Below are 21215 nucleotides of genomic sequence, written 5' to 3'. Positions count from 1 at the left end.
ACAATGGCCCACCTGAAGGAGCTGATAGTGGCTCCAGCCAAGCAAGACGTCTGCCTGCAGCCCACAGACTGTGTCCATGATTGTTCTGTAACAGGCTTGCACGGCAAATTTAAAAAAAAAAATAACTGCATTTGCAAAAGAAGAATTACAACCAGAGAAAGAAAAGAATTTCAAACCTTGAGCTTTTAAAAAATATATATCCATCCAAGCTTGTGTTCTTCCACAGCTCAGCGTCTGTTAAGCTGAGATATCATTGCACTCGTTGGTGGCTGAGATTCTCTGCTTCCCCAGTCCTCTCAAGAGAGTCTGGGAATAATTGTGCTGCATGACACATACCCTGTTCTGCCTCATTGCTTCCGTCTTCCCTGTTTCAGCCTGTGCTTTCTTCTGCTAAGAGATTAAAATACTATTCAACTGCATCTTCTTCCAGAATGCTGCAACAGATAGATGAACTGGCCAGTGCATTAATGTTCATCGTAATTTTTTGGTGAGTTTTCTAAAATAAAATAATTTAGAAAAAAAACCCGGACTTGTAAAATATTCTCATTTTCAAATCAAATCCTCACTCGATGAGGGGAGGGGGTTTCACAGAGATGTGTGAGTTAAGACAACTAAAGATTAACTGTTAGCTGTACAGAATATGAAAAATGATCACACGGTATTTACGAAGGAGTCCCTCCTTTTAGTTATGTGATTAAATTACAGCTGGATTCTCCATGCATCTTTACCTAGTGATGGTGTCTGGCTTTTCTACATCTACATCTGACAGCAATTCAGAATAAGGAATCTTTATGAACTACACATCATCATTTTTCAAGGGGGCTTCTCTAATTTGTTTACACAAATTTCATATCCCAAACAAAACGGCTTCTGGATTAAAACAGATTGTTTAGGTGGGGTAAAGAGCAAACATGTTGGCTTTTAATAATAGGTGTTGTTATAAATGCTTGATTTAAAATGTGAGGATGACCTTGCTTTCCCTGTTCAGTGAAGTAAGGAGTACCCACAGGGAGGAGCTTTTATTTTTACACAGGCAACGGGCAGTGTTTTCATATACACATGGCAGCAACATTGTACATGTCACAAATGTTCACTTAAAATATTTTCTACTATTTTCCTCCATTTTACAAAATCTTTAACAAATTCAATACCCCCAAGGTCGAACTGGGGTTTTTATTACCTTGGTGCTTGAATTCAAGCCATCCATATTAAATTGGAGGGCTCATTTCTTGGTTTATAGCTACATTTCTGTATGGCAGCTGTTACCTAAGAATGTTCAAAATAATTTTATAATACAGACTAATTAATTGTATGTGATAAATATTTAAATTAGTGTTGATCTTTTTTATGTGTGTGTGCACATATATATGTGGTTACCCTCAGAGACCAGAAGGTGGCATCAGATTCCTTGGAGTTGGATTTACAGGTGATTATGAACCAAGAAAGTGCTGGGAGCTGACTTGGGTATCTCCTGCAAGAGTAGCAAGTGCTCCTAACTGCTGAGCCACCTCTGCAGCTCATGTATATGAAAGCTGAAACCCCAAAATGCTCACAGTAATTTCATAATGCAAACTAATTAATTGAATGTGATCATTTGCTTTTCTACCTCCCCAGAGTCTCTGATCGGTTGCTCATGAATCCATAAGGCATGCCTGGCAAGGAAGTGGGGAGGAGAGCTGTATGTTGGGAGGGGCTGGGTCCTCAGGGACTGAAGTGTGGTTCTGTACTTGCTGATTTAAGAGCTCAGAAGAGCACTTAGTAAGGACAGTGGCACTGATATCACCTTATGACATTTCTGGAATGTTTACTTTCATGCTTTTTACACTGATCGTCAGATCTTATAAGCTTTAAATGTCCTTCAGAAGGTTGCTTTGAACAATCACATATTTCCAGCAGCTTTTACTGGTTAGTAGGAGAAAAAAGGAACTTTAAAAAAGTATACTGCTTTGTTAAATTGATGGCATAAGTTGTTCTTAGATTATCATTTCCTAAAAAGCCATTTATGCAACTAGTTATCTGTTAGAGAATTGCTGATAAGTCAAGATTGCTTTTGTATGTTTTCTCTTACAAATCTCCAAACCTCCATTTCACATTACATTTCTCTCTTGTGATAGTCAACTGAGACACGGTTGTTTTCATTTAGGAACTGAGTCATAGAAACATGCTTGTTATGATAAAAATGCAGTTTTCCTCTACTTCAGATGAAATTACATTAGACTTTCATATAATCTAGATGCTTAATTCATATTACTAGATGAATATCCCAGTAAGAGGGGAGAGCCAAGGTAAAGTCTTTACCTGTATATCACACACACACACACACACACACACACACACACACACACTCTATGTGTAAAATATCTGTTCAATTGCTATCTCATTTTTAATATAAAATATATAATATAGTTTTTGTCTACTTGATACAAATCCAGACATGCTTACACCTTGGAAGAAGGAATCTTAACTGAGGAGTTCCTTTGTACTATTGGCCTGTAGGTATGTCTGTGGGGAACATTTTCAAAATGCTAATTGGTATAGGAGGCCATACCCATCCCACTGTGCAGAACTATAGGCTTAGGTTATAAGAAAGTTAGCTGAGCAGCCAGAGAAAGTAAGCCAGTAAGCAGCATTCCTCTCTGGTTTTTGCTTTAGCTTCCTGCCTTGACTTCCCTCAATGGTTGATGGTCGCCTATAAGATGAAATAACCCCTTTCCACTCCAAGTTGGTTTTGGTCATGGGCTTATTGAAGCTGCAGTAACAGCAGAGATATAGACTAGGTCACATAGGCAACAGCATCTCTTAGTGGGTGGTAGAAGAAGAGGATATGGAATTGAGCCCCAGCTCAGTTTTTTAAACTCTTAGGCACTTTGGATAGCAGTGTTCTCAAATGAAAAATGAGGATCATCATTCTTTTATATAAATGCCAGACATAAAATCGAGATAGCATATTGCTTGTAATATGAATCACTCAGGGAAAATGCGTTATACAAACCAAAGCTATCACTGTGCCAAAGTAGTTGTGGACTTTACAAGAAGGTGATTTCATCCAAAAGGGGGCTGTATAAAGGAGACTTCACCTTTTATCCTCCCTTCGGGGAAGAGGAAAGGAGAAAAGGAGGGTTGAGGAGAACTTGAGGGAATGGGATAGTCAAGATGGAGGGACAGAGATGAGAGCAAGGAAAGAGATATCTTGATTGAAGGAGCCATCATAGGGTTAGCAGAAACTTGGCTCTAGAGTAATTCTCAGGAGACCACAAGGATGACTCTGCCTAAGACCCTAAGCAGTACAGGAGAGGGGGACCAATCATGACTTGCCCTGTAGTCAGACTGATGATTACCTTAAATATCACCATAGAACCTTTGTCCAGCAACTGATGGAAACAGAGGCAGAGACCCACATTGGAGCACTGGATTGAGCTCCCAAGGTCCAGTTGAGGAGTGGAAGGAATGAGAATATGCGCAAAGAGGTCAAGATCATGATGGGTTCATCCACTGAAACAGTCTACCTTAGCTAATGGGAGTTCACCAACTCCAGCTGGACTGGGAAGGAACAAGCATAGGACCAAACTAGTCCCTCTGAATGTGGTTGACAGTTGCATGGCTGGGACAGACTGAGGGGCCACTGGCTGTGGCACCAGGATTTATCTCTGCTGCATGTACTGGCTTTTTGGGAACCTATTCTCTTTGGATGAATATGTTGCTCAGCCTAGATATAGTAGGGAGGGCCTTGGACCTTCCACAAAGCAATGTGCCTTGCCCTCTCTTAGGATTAGATGGGGGTGGGGTGGGAGGGTGTGTGGAGGGAATGGGAGGAAGGGAGGAAGTGGGAATTTGGATTAGTAGTTTTTTAAAGTCTAATAAATTAAAAGAAAAGGAGACTTTATAGTGCTCCCCATCTCTATCTTGTTCTATGTCTCTGTCCCATTTCTTTCTCCTTGCTGATGTGAATGTTTCTTTTTCAAGATTCCTAATCATAAACATGAAATTAAAGATGGAAATTTAAAAAAAGCCCTTTTCCTGATCGAGTCTCCATTATGATTCTCCTAACCGTTTCGAGCTGACTTCTTTGAGAAGATGCCCAAGTGCCGTCTGCTTTGCTCTGCATTCTGATCTCACCATAACTCTCAGGAAGGGTCCTCCAGGCTCTTTCTTGTTGTTAACTCCAGGGGTCGCGTGATTATTCAGCAGAGACTCCCACATGAAGCTCGCTAAACATCCCACTGGCTACTGTCTTAGTTTCTTTCCTTTAAATCCCTCCTTCAGAACCTCCCATATCAAAAGAAACAGCACTATGCTTCTCTGGTCCTTAAAGTAATTCTGGAACTGACATTTAGACAAGGAAGTGCCAGTCATCGGACTATGACCTCAAGTATCCTCCAATGCTGTGCCTGTTGTGTCTCAACCTTGTTAACTGTATCTCCCATTCAGTTTTGTCCATGTGACTTCATAGGATGTCACTTGCTTACAGCAGTTGTTCCTTCCTTAATGTAAGTCTCAAATCTCCTTCCCAAAATCTCCTACAGGAATATTTCTCAGAGGAGCAATTGAAGGTTGGGCAGTAAACTGTGGGCTGGATCTTGCCCTCAGCACTTAGCGTGGTAATATTACTTAATCTTTATACTAACTCCCAGGAGTAGAATTCACAGTTGGTGCCGTTGTCATATCATGCTGTGGGTGAGAGCACAGGGCCAAGGGGATCAAATCAGTTCTGCGGAGCCACCCACAAACCCGATTTCTGAACGTGATCTTTCCCTAAATATTTTGATCCCTCAAAACCATGTACCCACATAACAGACTGCTGTTTCTGCCTTTCCAAGCCTTCCAGTCTCTTTATTTACAAATCCCCTTTCTATTTTACTAACAAAATCAATCATTTCTGACATTTATTCAAGCTTGTGAAGTGTATCTGAATCAGGTACATCTTTCTCAGTGGCCTTAACATACATTCTGCTGTCCTGGGCTTTGCACTCTACCTTTGTAATAATGCATGCCTTCCTCCTGTTGAGATAGCAGCTTTTTAGTGCAGCCCATGGCTTCACTTCAGCCTGTCCATGAAGAAGAACATAATGGTGATGAGGTGAGCAGAGAATGAGGCACCAATGATGACCGTTAACAGGCTGAAGTGGCCCTTGTGCTACTTCTCATCATTCTGCTATTCTTCCCTGGACTTCCTTATAAAGGGAAATCAGTCAGATTGACCAGTGCCTCCAATCCCTCCAAAAGGTCAGAGGAAAAATGACAAATAGTTGAGTTTTCTTTCAGAAATAAGATCATCTAAAGCAATGGCTCTCAATAAAGTATGAGTTCCCATTGTTTAAGACTAAAAATGTATGAAAGTAAACAGGACCTATGTACAATATAAAGCTTCTATACTATAATATAAGCTTTGTATACTATCATTGAACAAGGTAACATTATTTTGACTTTGATATGTCATATTATTTACTATAGAAAATTCTTGTCCTATTTTTGAAAGTCCACTATATTTTTTGAAATGATTCCTAAACTTATTTAACAATAGCAAAAAAGCACAACGAATTTCTGTATGCCCTTGATCCATCTTCTTTAACTAGCATCTTATGTAACCATGGAACACCTCCCAAAGTCAGATGTTAGCCTTAGTTGTGTTCCTTTAATTACAATGAAGGAATTATTTAGAATTGCCATGCTTTTGCACAAAACCTCTTTCTTGTTCTAGAATTCCATCTAGTGCCCTCTCTTATATGGCCATGCCTTCTCACTGCTATATCAATGACTCTAATTTTCCTTGTTATATTGATGTTGATGCTCTTGAAGATCACCACTTGGGTAGTTTTCTAATTACCTCTTAATTTAAGGATGTCCAATGTTTTCTCATGACAATGCTGATGTTTAGAGAGTTTTTGGTAGAATACTATGGAAATGGTTCACCTGTTTCACCATACTTGGAAGACTATGAGGCCAACATGCCTTACTACAGATGGTATAAACTGCTATCACCTGGGTAAACTGCTATCAGCCAGGTTCCTTCACTGTAGGGTTACATTAGCTAAGTACCAGTCACTAACTCCAGCTGTCACTTGGAATAGGACCATTTAGATTTGTCTCTTTGAAGGTAGGGACAGCAAAGAATTTGTAGACACTTACAAAGATTGCTGTAAATATTTAAAAGTGGGTCTGAGTGATGTTTTATTTAGGCCATGCAAATATGGCTTCTCCTTAGAGTTTTTGCATCATTAGAGGCCTTGCCTGTAGCAACAGCTGAAGCATCGTCCTGGTGATTTTCTGTTTCTTATTTGGTCATTTCTGTTTCTCCATACTTCTGATAAGAAAGAAGGCCATCTCTTCCATTCATTTATTTAGTTATAGACTTGAAGCTTTTTCATTCTTTCAGGGTTTTTGAAACTGGGTCTAACTATGAACACGAACTCTGGTCAATCCTTAGGGGATAAATCAGTATTAGTCTATTTATTTTAATCTCAAAGCATTCAACCTTTTGGCACTGGAAGGGCTGGTCCTTTAGCGGTATTCTCTACTCTTCAAACATATTTTTTACCCACATTTATTCATTCTCTCTCTCTCTTTCTCTCTGTGTGTGTGTGTGTCTGTCTCTCTCTGTCTCTCTCTCTGTGTGTCTCTCTGTCTCTCTGTGTCTCTGTGTGTGTGTGTCTCTCTCTCTGTCTCTCTCTCTGTGTGGTCTCTCTCTGTGTGTCTCTCTGTGTCTCTCTCTATGTCTCTCTGTGTCTCCCTGTTTCTCTCTCTCTGTGTGTCTCTCTGTATGTGTCTCTCTCTGTCTCTCTCTGTGTGTCTCTCTCTTTGTCTCTCTCTGTGTCTCTCTCTATGTCTCTCTGTGTCTCTCTGTCCTCTCTCTCTCTGTGTGTCTCTGTCTCTCTCTCTGTCTCTCTGTCTCTCTCTCTCTCTCTCTCTCTCTCTCTTTTTCTGTCTCTCATCATGAAATGCTGAGACCAGCCCTCAGCATCACGTTTCCTCCTTTGTTACTGTATACACATTTCCCTCTCATTCAGGGAGAATGTATGGCATGTGTATAATAATAATACCCCCCCACGTGTCTATATTTAGTTTTTATTATGTTTACATACATATGTACATGTATCTTGTAGAACTGTAGAACTCTATACATGTATATATGCATCTATCTATTTATATATTTATATATCTATGAATAATCTATATGTATCTATCATCTATCAATACATCAATCAATCAATTTATCTATCTACCTATCATCTATCTATCTACCCATCTATCATCTATCTATCTATCTATCTATCTATCTATCTATCTATCTATCATCTATCAATCAATCTATCTCTATCTATCTATCTATCTATCTATCTATCTATCTATCTATCATCTATCAATCAATCTATCTCTATCTATCTATCTATCTATCTATCTATCTATCTATCTATCATCATCTATCTATCATCTATCTATCATCTATCATCTATCTACCATCTATCTTCTATCCACCTATTATTTTCTATCTATCTATCACCTATTTATAATATTTCTGTTGTTCTATCACTTACAACCTTTTTAAAACAAACTTAGCTCATACTGTTATTATAACTCCAGTCCAGTCTCACTCACTTTTTAAACTTTCCTCTTTGCTTATTTGTAACTTCTTTTTCTGTCTCTCTTGATTGTCAGAAAGTTAACCTGATTTGCTTCATGTTATCATTCCTATAAGATTGTATCAGTGATGATATTCATCAGTCATAAACAAGGCACATTAAATTTGACTGGGCCTGGACCTAGCAGCACTCTTACCCTTTAATTAATTTCTTTTCAGGCATCAAACACACATTTCCAAATAACATTCCTCAGAGTGCCTGTTGTCCATGCCAAAGTTGTTAAAAAGTTTTGCATCATTTGATAAAAGGGTTTATTAGATGCATTCTGAAAATTTACATTAATCAACATATTTTATGCAAAACAGAATGAAAATAGGGCTAACACTGCACAAAACAACATGCATATTTCTCATTTCTGAGAAATACTGTAAGACATTCTTTTATTAATATCACAACACACAATATTCATGCACAAGAAAATCAGGGATCAGTTTGCCCTACTATGCTTAATAATGAGCAAGTTAACCTAGAATATGAGGAAAGATCAACAATGAAATCACCAGTTCTCTCCTATAGGAAAGCTCAATGATGGTAAAGAGGAAAGTAAAGACTGGTCATGATTGGCAGACAGATTATTGTAGCTTCTGGATCAGCTTTGGTTATCATAAATTAGCAACCTTTTGTCTCAGATCTAAAAACTTTTTCTCACACATTCCATTCAGGTAAAAGCATGATTCATAGCATTGAACTGGGGAATGGACATGCCTCCTTTTTCATGGTTCCTATCTCCTGCCAAGTAGAGGTCAGGATGGAGCGGTGAGAGGAAGAAATCCTATCAGGAAGCTACACAATGTCCCAGTAATCCTCCTGGTTTGGTCTGAGTCTAATTCTATTCGAAGAGTATGGACCTTGCTGATGGAGTAACATGGTTTCCTTTCCTTCCTTCTCTGCCCTCAACTCTGTGAGGAAAGTGTCATTGCCGTGTTCTACAGCCACAGACTTCCTGCTTTACTCAGGCTTCCCACATCCACTTAGCATTTCTCATGGTAGCCACTGAGAACTCTGAACCATCCAAGGTACGGGAGAACTAGAAGATCTGGTGCTCCTAGGACTAGTCTCAGAATATTTCTTCTTAATTACTTGAGCAGTTGCAAAGCCTCTGGGTGGGCTCTGATCTTTAGTCTTATCTGGGCTCCACATGTCTGGATTACCATACCTCCATCCCCACTGTTCTCCAGAGGAAGGGTCAATGTCTTTGACCAGCAAATGTATTTGCTCTAATCCAGTGACTACACCAGGAAGTCCTACTGGCATTCCAGCTCAGCAAGCTTCCCTATAACCTACCTTTTATTTTCACAGGAATCTATAAAGTGATTTTTCTCTAAGCTCTTCTGCTGCTCGCCTGAGCTAAGAAACATCTCTCCACATGCACACTGCACTCCCAATCCTGGTCTATACACCATCCCTCCTTATAGCCACTTCTATTAACGAGGATGGCCATCCAGGCGTGTGAAGTGAATGAGAGCCTGTTGGTTATTTCAGCAAGGTCACGATTGTGCCCTTCAGGTGTAGGTCACTCAAGAGAGCAAGGCACTCAATTCTCAGCTTTTCTGTCATAGCAGAGTAAGATAAAAATGACCCAATCAATAGTACGCCGAGCCACATGAGCATTCAGGTAGTCATGAAATTCATTTCCGGAACTTTTAGAGTAAAAATCACAGAAGGTGGTGAATTTTGAGAGCAAATTATGTAAATGGGAAGGAATGGGTGCCTTTGCTGAATTTCATGTTCACTTTCACCCACATTCAGATGGAAGCAAGCTGCCTCACAGCATCTATTAATACAACCTAGGCTTCCATTAAGGAGAAAATTAAAGATTGGCAAACTCATGCTGCTTTGAGAAACTGTTGCTCACACAGAACTCAGTAGCTCTTACGCCAGAGTCTGGCATGCAAGACATGGGCATCTATGGTCCAGTCTTTCATCCCAAAGTGCCTGTTAGACCCTTCCTCATGATGATGACTATCATGTTGTCTGCACCAGGTAATGAGGTTTGAGAGAGTGAGGAGGTGCCCACATATATCTGGTAATGAATAGGGGAGACATTAAAGGTACTCATTTTTCAGAATTTTTATACAGTATAAACAACAGTAAAAGAGACCAGACATTGGGCATAAAGGATAAACCTGGGACAGTGAGTGCAGATAAATCTAGCCCCAGGAATTCCAGTTTCTACCTCTTTCCCAGATGACAATATCAGATCTGCAAAGACCTCATGAGAGTCTGGATCTAAATTCCTATGGGACCAGAAGGGTTGCACAGATGCCAGTCAAGAAGGAGGGAACAATCACACCAGAAAACACACAGGAGATAAGACTAGTGTCATCAGAATGAAAATGCCACATTACATCTATAGATATGGGCTGAGAAAATTAGGGATACTCAGGTAGCAAAGTTCATGTGAGTATTTCAAATCTTAGCAACTTCAAAGTGCGAAATGCTCCTGACTTCATGCATTTTTACAAAGAATATTCAGCCTGTATTCAAATTAGACTCCAGAGTGGTAAAGCTATTTGCATATTTTGTTGCTATTGAGCCTGATGCAGCATTTTGTTTATAGCAAGGAGTCAAATATTTGATGAATAAATGAACAATCTGAAACTAGGAAGGCTTTTGGAAAAATGGAAATATATTTGAACTATTTAGAAGAAAGAAGCAGATGGCCTACGTGAAGGTCGAGTCCACAGAGGCAATCACATCCTTGCCAATGCGCAGGCTTGGTTAGTTACATACTTCAAGGTTCTACATTGTGCTTCATATTTCTATGAAATTGTTGGCTGCTAAAACAATGGAACTGTTCACATGAGGAGACACTGTGCTCAGAGAATAACTGGACCTCCCATTTTATATTGTGTCTCAATACAAGTTGAAGTGTTAAATTTCTTTTGGATTCCAATAACCATTACAAATGTGTCTGGCATTTAAACTGCAATGAGTGTTGAAAATTAAAACAATATAGTAATAAATATTTCTATAAATCATGGATTTAGCATGGTAATAATTTAATAAAAGTGAAAATATTTGGCAGGCAAATATTGCATGAAATTAAAATTTGCATATGATTATTTTGGGATATATTTTCTATCCATATGCACACATATATAATCTTCCTGAATAGTTAAAAATTTCATTAGTACAAGTTACTGACTTGGTCAATACTTGTGTCCTATGGATGCTTGACTCCCAAATCTGTCTCCCTTATCACTGGAGTTAGCTCCACATGTCTGTGTCCCTTCCTTTCCTACAGGGACTCCAGTTCAGCTAAGAATACTCATCATAACTTAATTATATCTACAAAGATGCTATTTCCAGTTAAAATGCACATAGGCACTTGGGTAGGATTAGAATACATTGTAATACAATATATTCTGTAGAACTTTCTGAGGGCCATGACTGAATACATATCAGGACACAATTCTTTGTGTCTTCTGCTTTGATCTGACTTCTTGAATACACACAAAATATCTTTTTTAAAAAATACAGACTATATTTTCCCTTCATTCATTCCTTCATGCCTTTATTCTTTCCTTTGTTCCTTGCTTGCTTCCTTTCCTCCTTTTTTCCTTCCCATTCTTCATGTAGGGTATCATATTTCCAGAGAGCTGGAATTACAGGTTTGTACTTTTGTGCACAGTTTTAACCTCTATATTTCCAACCATCTTGATTTTGATGATTGACACTTCCAAATTCCAAGGTTCTACTGTTACTTCTTGGCTTGAACTTTGGTCTAAATAGTTCACAGCCTTAACGGTTTCTTTCAGCCAATCTTATTGTTGTTCATGAGTTAGTATGTCAAAACATATTAGAAAAATGTCTGACACTGGTGCTGTTATTTTAGGAATATCGGATTAGATGTAATATATAAGACTATCATTGGAGATTATGTAAAGTTCTGGGCTATGATGCGTAAATTGTCAAAGAAGAGTCTCTTCAATCAAAAGACTGAGAGTGGTCTCAACGGGAGTTTGGTAACATTAATAGTTGTGAGTAAAACGTGGTGCTTTCCAACCCTCAGCTATTAGTGGTTTCTAGGTTCTTTAGAATATTGATCCTCTACCTCCTGGGCAGCCGAGTGCTTCCTACAGCAGCAGGAATCTTAGCTACTGATCCCTCCTCCAGCTGTGCATGTTTCCAGTGTGTTGTACAAATAGCATTCTCGGTGCATATTCCAGGGAGGAAAAGTGTGGGGGGGGGGCACTGTAGTCAATATGCTAACACTGTTCACATAACTAGGTGATCTGCTCAGAAATGTAGAGTATGAGGAAGATGAGATGAGGGAGCTGGCAATTCTGATTCACGTCCTCAGGTGTCCTTCATGCCTCCTTTGCTGTCATCCAACCATACCATCCAAGTCCTAAACCCTCTCCTGCTGCCATCACTAATCACTAGCCACTATTGCTATGATGGTTGTCCATTTTAAACAAAAACACAAATTGTGATAAACACATTTAAAAGAATTTATATTTTACTGGCTTTAAGCCTAACATGAATTCAGTAGATTCACACTGCTGTGCCACAGGCTTCTAAAACGTTCTCATTTTGCAGAGTTGAAGCTCCGCCCCCACTGAACAACAGCCCCTTTATCCATCTCCAATTTCTGGCAAACAACTTTATATTGTGTATCTATGGACTTGACTGCATGGATGGATGTTCACTTGACTCATCTAAGTGGAATGGTACAGTGTATGACTTTTTCTGACAGGTTGCTTCGTGTATTGTGATGGCATCAGGGTATGTGTCAGAACCCCCACTCTTTTGTGGCTGCTCTCCCTCGTGCCTTCTTCCTCCAACCTCTTTTGTTACTTCCTCTACCTTCAGATCCTGTCATACTCCATGTCTGTGATGAATGTCCAATATTTTACTAGCCACGACTCCTGTCTGCTGCCCAAACCCCTCATTCATCTTCACTCCTGACTCCACTTTGTTTACTTGTCAACTTTTCTACCATCTCATAAGCTATTTAAAGGTAAAGACAGCTTCCTGGTGACCATGCACATATGTGTGTATGTGAATGTGTGTGAGTGTGTGTTTATCCCTGTTGCTAACAGATTGAAGAGTTAATTTCTGCTCAGCAACATCTCAATTATACACCTCTCCTCCACACCAACCCTCAACAGTGATGACTGGATCATGAGTTTGATTATTATCTGGCTTTCTGTCTATACACCTGCAGGATGAGAATATGCTGATGTCCAAATTTCCTAAACATCTTATCTATCCCACTGTCTAGAGAGATTTCTCACCACTAATGAAAGAACTGGTCCTCCAAGATGGCAAAGATACTGACTTAGAGCCATATAGTCTGTGTTGTCCCGACTCTGGAACTTAGGAAATAACATGAACTGGGGAAAAAGTTTACTTCTCTAAATGTACTTTTAATATTCAAGATGGAATATGGTAGGTTAGTAAGAAATGCCCTGCACTAGGAATTTTCAGTAGGCAACACCTATTTTTGTTCCGGCAACACCACTTATTTTAAAGTCACATTATCTTGAATTTACTCATGAAAGATTGCCAACATAGTGAGTATGGGAAGACCTTAATGCAACTCTGAAGATGTAACCAGTGGTTAGTTGAATTGTGTGTGTCCAAAGTAACTTGCTAGGACCCTGAATTTGGAATGTATGGAGGCAACAGAGGTATGAATGAAAAGTTTCAAGGTAAAAAAGCTTACTACTTAGAATTCCAATAGGATATGTATGCAGGGGGAGACGGAGGAGAGAGAGAGAGAGAAAGAAAGAGAGAGAGAGAGAGAGAGAGAGAGAGAGAGAGAGAGAGAGAGAGAGAGAAAGAGAGAGAGACAGACAGAAAGATATATATATATATATATATATATATATATATATATATATATATATACTATTAACTCATGAAATACAGAAGCAGAGAAATTGCATAGTCTTCCTCTGCAAGCTGGAGATACACAGAATCAATGTAGCTCGCACGCAGAGCTGATGGTCTAGGTTCCAGTCCTGTTATAAATTGGTTGTTTACATCACGTCATCCCACAAAGAATAAATTTAGTTTTTACTACCTTTTCCTTCTGTTGAGTTTTCATGAAGATTTAATGATGCTGCCAATCTGGGAGAAGATCTGCTTTCTTAGGCTATGAAGAAAATGCTAAGCCTTATCAGAAACACTTCTACAGATCCACCCAGAACATTGCTTACGAACCACGTAATTATCCCTTAACCCAGTTAACATGACACAAAAACTAACCATTTTGCAAGATAAGAATAAAGAAAAGTACTAATTGTTTGAAATTCCCAGAGAAGAGTAAGAAGCTATGTGTCCACTTGCCTTTGTTCCATGGACTCTGTCAAACCCATGAATCAGGATTTTATAAGATAGAATATGGAGCTGAAGAACATTTTTAAAAATATTTCATAGCTTTGAATTTAATCTAAGCAGACTATCTACTTCTGTTTCCCAAGATTCTTTCCCTGAGGCTTCTCTAGATTTTTTTCCTCATAGTTTAATGAATTTTATATTACTTAAAAGAACACCCTTTATATTGCTCTTGCTCTGACTTTGTGTAAAATCATTAAAGCTTTAGGGTTTCTTTGTAATTTTCAAAGTTTCCACTCCACCTCACATCCCTTTATCTTTCTTATTACTACACCACTGAGCTTCAAGGTCACCTTCTTCTTACTGAATGCTAAGGAACAGTTTGGCCAAGGTCCTTTCCTTTATGTTTCTATGTCATCTGACTTGTTCTTTCTCTTTCTTCTCTCTCTCTCTCTCTCTCTCTCTCTCTCTCTCTCTCTCTCTCTCTCTCTCTCTCTCTCTCTCTCTTTCTCTCTCTTCCACACACACACAAATACACACATACACACATACACAGAAATACATACAAACATACATACACACAAATATACACATATACGTACACACATACATAAATACACACACAAATACATACTTGTCTTTTCTACAAATCACAATAATCACATTTAAACAACTTCATCTTAAAATTTCATGTAGAAAATTAATATACATACAATAAAAATTATATAATTATAAAGAAAGCAATTATAATTGTGATTATCAGTAATACCACATATCAAATTTAAAAGTCTTATGAATAGATCCATTGAATGTCTCACATTTGGCGTTTATAGGGCTTCAGCTTGAATCAATATAGTTTAGATATTTAGGGTATAGGATTTTGGTCCAAATTGCAACGATTTCAATGTTAACTTTAACATTTGCTGATTGTTCAACCTTTAGTTCTTTGTGTCCCTTTCCCTTGTCTGTTAGATGGATTTAATAATATCTGCACTGAGGGGCTATTTTGAGCAGTAAGTGAAGTTATTTGGCATTTGACAGTGAGTAAACAGTCAACAACTATTACCACATTAACAAGAATCTATAGGCTGGTTATAAATAGTAAAAATATTCAAACAAAAGTGTGAACTGAGCAAAGGATTAGAATGTGAAATGCTTTCTGTAACTCGAAATGTTAGGAGAGCAAACTTTTCACATATATTTTCTATTCCACACTCTATCTGGGGATAGCAGTAAAAATAGATGGTAAGAGCCAGATCTCTGTATATAGAAATCTAGTAAATACTTTATGGGGTAATTTTATTGGCAAGTCCAAATATCTGTTAGAGACTGGAGATTTTCAGATACCTCCCCTCTGTGATTATAAACATGTGTATGTAAGTGCGTGCTTGTACATGCATAACTATGGTGTAGTATTTTCCGCAAATTATGCAACCTCGAAGGTTAAGATCACTGAAAAAAGGGAAAACAATGAATATTTTAAAATGATACAATTTAAAAATACTCACTTATATATTATTTCATAATTTCAAGTGTGTGTGTGTGCGTGTGTGCGTGTGTTTGTGTGTGTGAACCTTTGTGAGTTAATGTGCACCACACATTTACAGGAATGTGCAAAGGAGAAAAAGATGGGTTGAATCCCTTGGATATGGAATTGCAGGTGTTTGTGAGCTGCTATGTAAAACTTGGGGTCTCTGTAAAAACAGCAACCTCTCTAGTCCCATCCAAAGGATATGGTTTTCCAAACTAGTGAAAACATAAAAATAGTCTTGTGTAAAAAGGGAAAGAAGAGAACCAGTCACATTTTAATTTAGGATGATACTTTTTGCTCCAGTGGATTTCAAATATGAAGTTGAAGGGATTTAGGGTATGAAATTAATAGGTGAATTAATTAAATATGTAGTTTCAGTTTAGTCATGAATAAATAAGCCTAAAAGGACTGTTGAAAATGGGGTCACTACTTTATTTTTCTTGACATTTTTAGAACTGAAAATGTCTTTAAATCTTCAAAGAAAACACTCCAAATTGGACATAACTACAATGGAATAATCAATCTAATATATAGAATTCCTAAAAACAAAAACAAATTTTAAAAAGTGAGGAAAGTGAGATAGCAAGTATGTGTGTGTGTGCGCGTGCACACATATGTGCATGCATGAGCACATATATGTGCATACGTGTTGAGTATATGTGAACATGTGGGCACATTCACATGAAGGCTTAGATGTTTTCCTCCTTTGTTATCCACCTTATTTTTTGCTATAAGGTCTGTAACTAAACCCAAAGTTCACTAAACTGTCTGAACTGTCTGACCAGTCAGAACAGTTACCTTTTTCCTGCCAGTGCTGGAATTAAAGATGCACACCACACACAGCCCTTTATATGAGTGCCTGGGATCTGACTGATCACACTGTTCGCACTTGCATGAGAAGTAGTTTACTAACTGAGCCCTCTTCCAAGTCTCATAATTTTTTTGATTGTTGGTTTTCCATTATCGGTTATATGAAAGCTCAAAGTGACTGTCTATTGGATATACAATTGTTTAAAAGAAAATTAAATAGATTGAACATACATGTACAAATTTAAACACTCAAAACACAATCACTGTAAAATTTACTTAGGTTTGCATTCATGGGCTCCAAAAATGTGCTAAGTGTAATTTTTTTACTGCCTTCTAGCAGAAAGAATATTTTGCAAATGTAGGCTGAAATTACTTGGTATTTTATATATTCAGTGGTTGCTTAATACCACTCTGAATCTTGTAGTGGGATCAGTTAGAGAAAATTGAATGCTTTTTATTTCTGTGTATTCAATTTTGATGGAAGTATATACAATATATTCAAGATCTATGAATGATAAATACAACACACATAAAAATCCACATATAAATGCCAGATTTGGAAAGCAGCACATTTTTATTGGTCTTGTCAAATTATACAGTTGATCAGTTTTGATGCTGAACTCACACATTGTCTATTTTTCTACAAAGGAGTCAAGTTAAACATTTCACACCACCAGCATAGAATAACATCCCAACCCACACCTGAAGAATCCTTTCCCTAAGCCACAAAGTAGAAGAAGCAAAAAGGAATGACCTTGACAATAGAGTCATTTGCCTTTATAGTTCAGGACACTATGGAGCTTAAAGCCTTCCTGAGTATGCTCAGAGCAAGGGTCTTGATATCAAACATGTTTTTCAGCCCCTATGGATACCCTTGGTGAAATCAGTAGCTTTGAAGATGAGAATAATGCAATGTAAAGTTTAAAGGGACTATTAAAATTAAAAAATACAAACTTAATAGGTTATGTTGCTTTATCTTGTGCAGAATAAGCAAGTTTTGAAAATTCTGAATATGTGACACCTTTCACATAATTCCAAAGGCTTGCTTTAGAGAATTGGGTACTCTTGCGATGCAGGAAGTCCTTCTGCATATGTGTTGCTTTTATTGGTTAATGAATAAAGCTGCTTTGGCCAGTGGCTTAGCAGAATAGAGCTAGGCAGGCAAACTAAACTGAATGCTGAGAAAGAAGGAGTCAGGGAGAAGCCATTTAGTTCTACCAGACACAGATGCCAGACAGAAGTTTACCTGGTAAGCAACGGCCATGTGGTGATACACAGATTAATAGAAATGGGTTAATTTAAGATATGAATAAGCTAGAAATACGCTTAAACTATTGGCCAAAGAGTATTGCAAATAGTAAAGTTTCTGTGTGATTATTTTGGGAGTCTGGATAGTTGGGAAACAAACAAGTGGCCTCTTACTACATTCTTGTTAACATTTTAACTCATCGTACAATGTGTGAATGTGTCCAAGAAAATCTCCTAATGGCTCCCATCCTCTTATTTCTCAATGAAGCCAAACACTCCAGCCATTTGCAGATACTGCTCCATACAAGAGAACTACAAAGCTAGTCAGCTGATTCCACTTGTCACCTGTCTGCCATGGATAGTATAACTTTTATAAATACCCATTTCCATTTTTGATATTATTTTACCTACCCTGATAGAGTCTGATTTCAAGAATAACAAGACACATATTTGATAATTTATCTTGTTTAATTTTGAACAATCACTTTGGACATCCAGACTAGATACTCTTCTAGTGTCTGTAAGTCTGACAGTTGCTTTTTAATACTTTTATGACAAAGACCAAGAGCATTGCATATACTTCCTCAATACAGCAGTATGGCCCTGGGTATTTGATTTCAAAACAACATTCAATTAATAGAAAAATGATCTCAAAATACAGTTATTAAACTATGAGCATCTTACTTTTACTCAAAGTAATATGAAACTAGCTTTAAGATATTTGTAGAGTAATAGGAAAACATCCCCTGATATTAGATAGGAGATAAAACAACAACACATCAGTTTATTAGCTCAGACTGCCTCAAAATTTTCAATTAATTCTTTGCTTTGAAAGTCCAAACATCAACATTACTTTAAGCACCCTTACTTTTTAAATATCACTTACTTGTTTGAGCTTCTTTAGATCTTCATCAAGTTCTAAGTTGTCCAAAATAACAGCAACAAACAAACTCAGGAGGATCTACAAAATGGTTAAATAACAGTGAAAACACCCATAGGCTATAAGTATCAAAACCTCATATATAATATAGAATATGTACCTAAAAGATAAAGAATTCATCAGTTGGAAATTATGAATATGCACTGTGAATCATTGCATGGACACTTTAAAATGTTTGTCACAAACACAGGACAGGAAATACAAAAGTCGCATAGATAACAAAAATATCAATTTACTTCAGGAAGGAAATATAATAAAGATTCTATGATTGTTTTAATTTAATAACATTATCTCTGAAACTAACCTAAGAAAGAATTAATGATTAAAAACTTAATATGCAAAGGTGCTAATTGGATAGTTATGATGATGAAATACTGGAAATGACCTCTAAACTTTTATAAGTAGCAAATACGATTATAGAGAACTCAATGATCAAATTCATACTGACTGATGTTAGAGGTTTTCATGGTGGCAAGTAGTCCGCAAGGTGTCCCATAGTGTTGCTGATAACTGCAAAGGATGTGTGCTGTAGTCGCACACATTGATATGGAACCAGAAGGTTACAGAAAAGAGGCCATAAAATGCAATGCCAGTTTTTATCCTACTCTCTCTGGGATCAGTGGCTCAGGCAGTGCCAAGATGTGAAGGAAGCGCCATGAAAAATCCCTTCTTCTGATGAACTGAGACTTCTTGCCAGCAGAAAACAATGAACCTTCCAGCATTCTTCTGAGAGACCTGTCTTGGAGGCAGATACTCAAGTCATCTAGGTGACCACAGTCCCAGACATCTTGATGGTAACCTGAGGAGACACTGGAACAGACCCAAGCAAACCTTTTTCCAGTTCCCAACTGAGAGAAACTATTCAAGACAATAAATATTTCTTTGTTAGTGAGTTCCTAGCCTGTGGATAATTTGTGATAAAGTGTTGGCTAACAACCCATGAATTTTTCTGGTACCAAAAAAATGCTTCCAGTACAATAATAAGTGTATTTATGTTAAAAGTCCAGCAATGTAGAAGAAAAATTTAAATAGAAAATTTTCAGAGCAGGTAATTTAGCCTGACAATAATATCTGTCTTTCTGTGGTGATGATAAATTTCCCCCTTTTTGTGTTTTGAAATAATTTAAAATATATTAATTTCTATTTCTTTTTGTGCTAGGGACTCATAAAGTTTCCCTGTTCCTTTCCATTGTTGTCTTTACTCCTAATTTACATCCTTCTTTTTCAATTTCCCTCTGAAGAAGGCATCACCATTTCTTAATATTAGATGCTTGAATCAAATGGCAAGGAAGTTGAGGCAATTGAGCTCTGAGTTACTGTACCAGATATTATTATGCATAATTTAGTGACTCACTCTGTAATAAATGGAAAGCAAAAAGTAAGGTCAGGGAGAAAGGCTGTGGTAGGAAATGATTGTCTTGGAACTAGTGCCTCCATGCTTCCTTACTGTAGCCTCAACTTTGAGTAGCCTAGCAGAACTCAAAGACACTTCAGAGCATTCCAGATCAGAGGCTTTTCCTGATGTCACTATGCCTGGTCCATGCCTGTATTTAGGTCAGGCTCCTGTGAGAGTCAGCGTTGTTCTAAATTCGTCATCCCACAGTTCCCTCCCAGTTTGGCTCTTTCCCCCATGATCTTGTTTTGAAAAGCCATGTCTCATGGAATCAACATTTCCCCGTATCTTCATCTCAAGTTCTGAGGTATCCCTTGAAGTCTCGCAATAGTAAGAGATGGTTCACAGTTATGGAGGTAGGAACTTAAACATATTCTGACTCAGCTGGGTTTCCTGTCTTCCAGGAAACCTGTAAACACACATCCAAATGGGATTTTAAAAAGTCCTTGGTGGTGGTGGTGGTGGTGGTGTAGTATTCCTCTCATTTTCTTTAACAATTCCTTTAGAAAACACATTCTTTTTTAAAAAAAAATTAGGCATAATTCTTTATTGATTCTTTAGAATTTTTTATTGATTTTAATTGAGCTTTACATTTTTCTCTGCTCCTCTCCTTACCTCTCCCTCTCCTTCAACCCTCCCCCAAGGTCCCCATGCTCCCAATTTACTCAGGAGATCTTGTCATTTTTTTACTTCCCATGTAGATTAGATCTATGTAAGTCTCACTTAGGGTCCTCATTGTTGTCTAGGTTCTCTGGGATTGTGATTTGTGGGCTGGTTTTCTTTGTTTTATGTTTAAAAAACAATCCCAAGCACTGCCCAGTCCCTCCATATCCTCCCCTAACTCCTGAGTTATTGGGTATTTTCCCCCAAATAAATTAAAAGCAAGCCAAACCAAACAAAAGCCCACCTCGATTCTCCATCCCTTCTTTTCTTCCTCCTTTCTTTCCTTTCCTCCCTCCTTCTCTCCCTTCCTTCCTCCCTCCCTCCCTTCCTCCCTCCCTTCCTTCCTTCCTTCTTTCCTTTTGAAAGAACATTCCTTTATTCTTTGAGAATGCCTACTAGTTAGTTCCATTGACTGGGAGGAGGCATTCTGCCACTTGCAATTCTTTGTCTGGTGACTGGAAATTTTCATAAGTCTGCTTCTGAGAACATTCTTTTTATTGTTTTTATTGCACTATACATTTTCTTCACTCCTCTCCCTTCCTCCCCACCTCCCATTCTACCTCTCCTGTGACCCCTACACTCCCAACTTACTCAGGAGATCTTGTCTTTTTTCTCTTCCTATTTAGATCCATATATATCTCTTTTAGGGTCTTCTTTGTTGTCTAGGTTCTCTAGGGTTGAGGACTGTAGGCTGGTTTTACTTTG

At 38.0% G+C, this 21215-nt stretch overlaps 1 protein-coding gene across 2 annotated transcripts in view; it reads right to left on the bottom strand.

Annotated features, from left to right (window-relative positions):
* Window positions 1–21215, bottom strand: part of Nalcn (sodium leak channel, non-selective) — a 240345-nt gene that overhangs the window by 86854 nt on the left and 132276 nt on the right. For both annotated transcript variants that reach the window (XM_038310269.1, XM_038310270.1), the window contains one exon: window positions 18401–18475. In XM_038310269.1, coding sequence (XP_038166197.1) covers window positions 18401–18475 — 75 coding nt within the window. The remainder of the gene's footprint in view (window positions 1–18400; window positions 18476–21215) is intronic.

Source organism: Arvicola amphibius, chromosome 13 (assembly GCF_903992535.2).
Source record: "Arvicola amphibius chromosome 13, mArvAmp1.2, whole genome shotgun sequence".
NCBI lineage: Eukaryota > Metazoa > Chordata > Mammalia > Rodentia > Cricetidae > Arvicola > Arvicola amphibius.
Note: the sequence above shows the minus strand (reverse complement) of the source record. Positions and strands in the feature narration are given on the sequence as shown.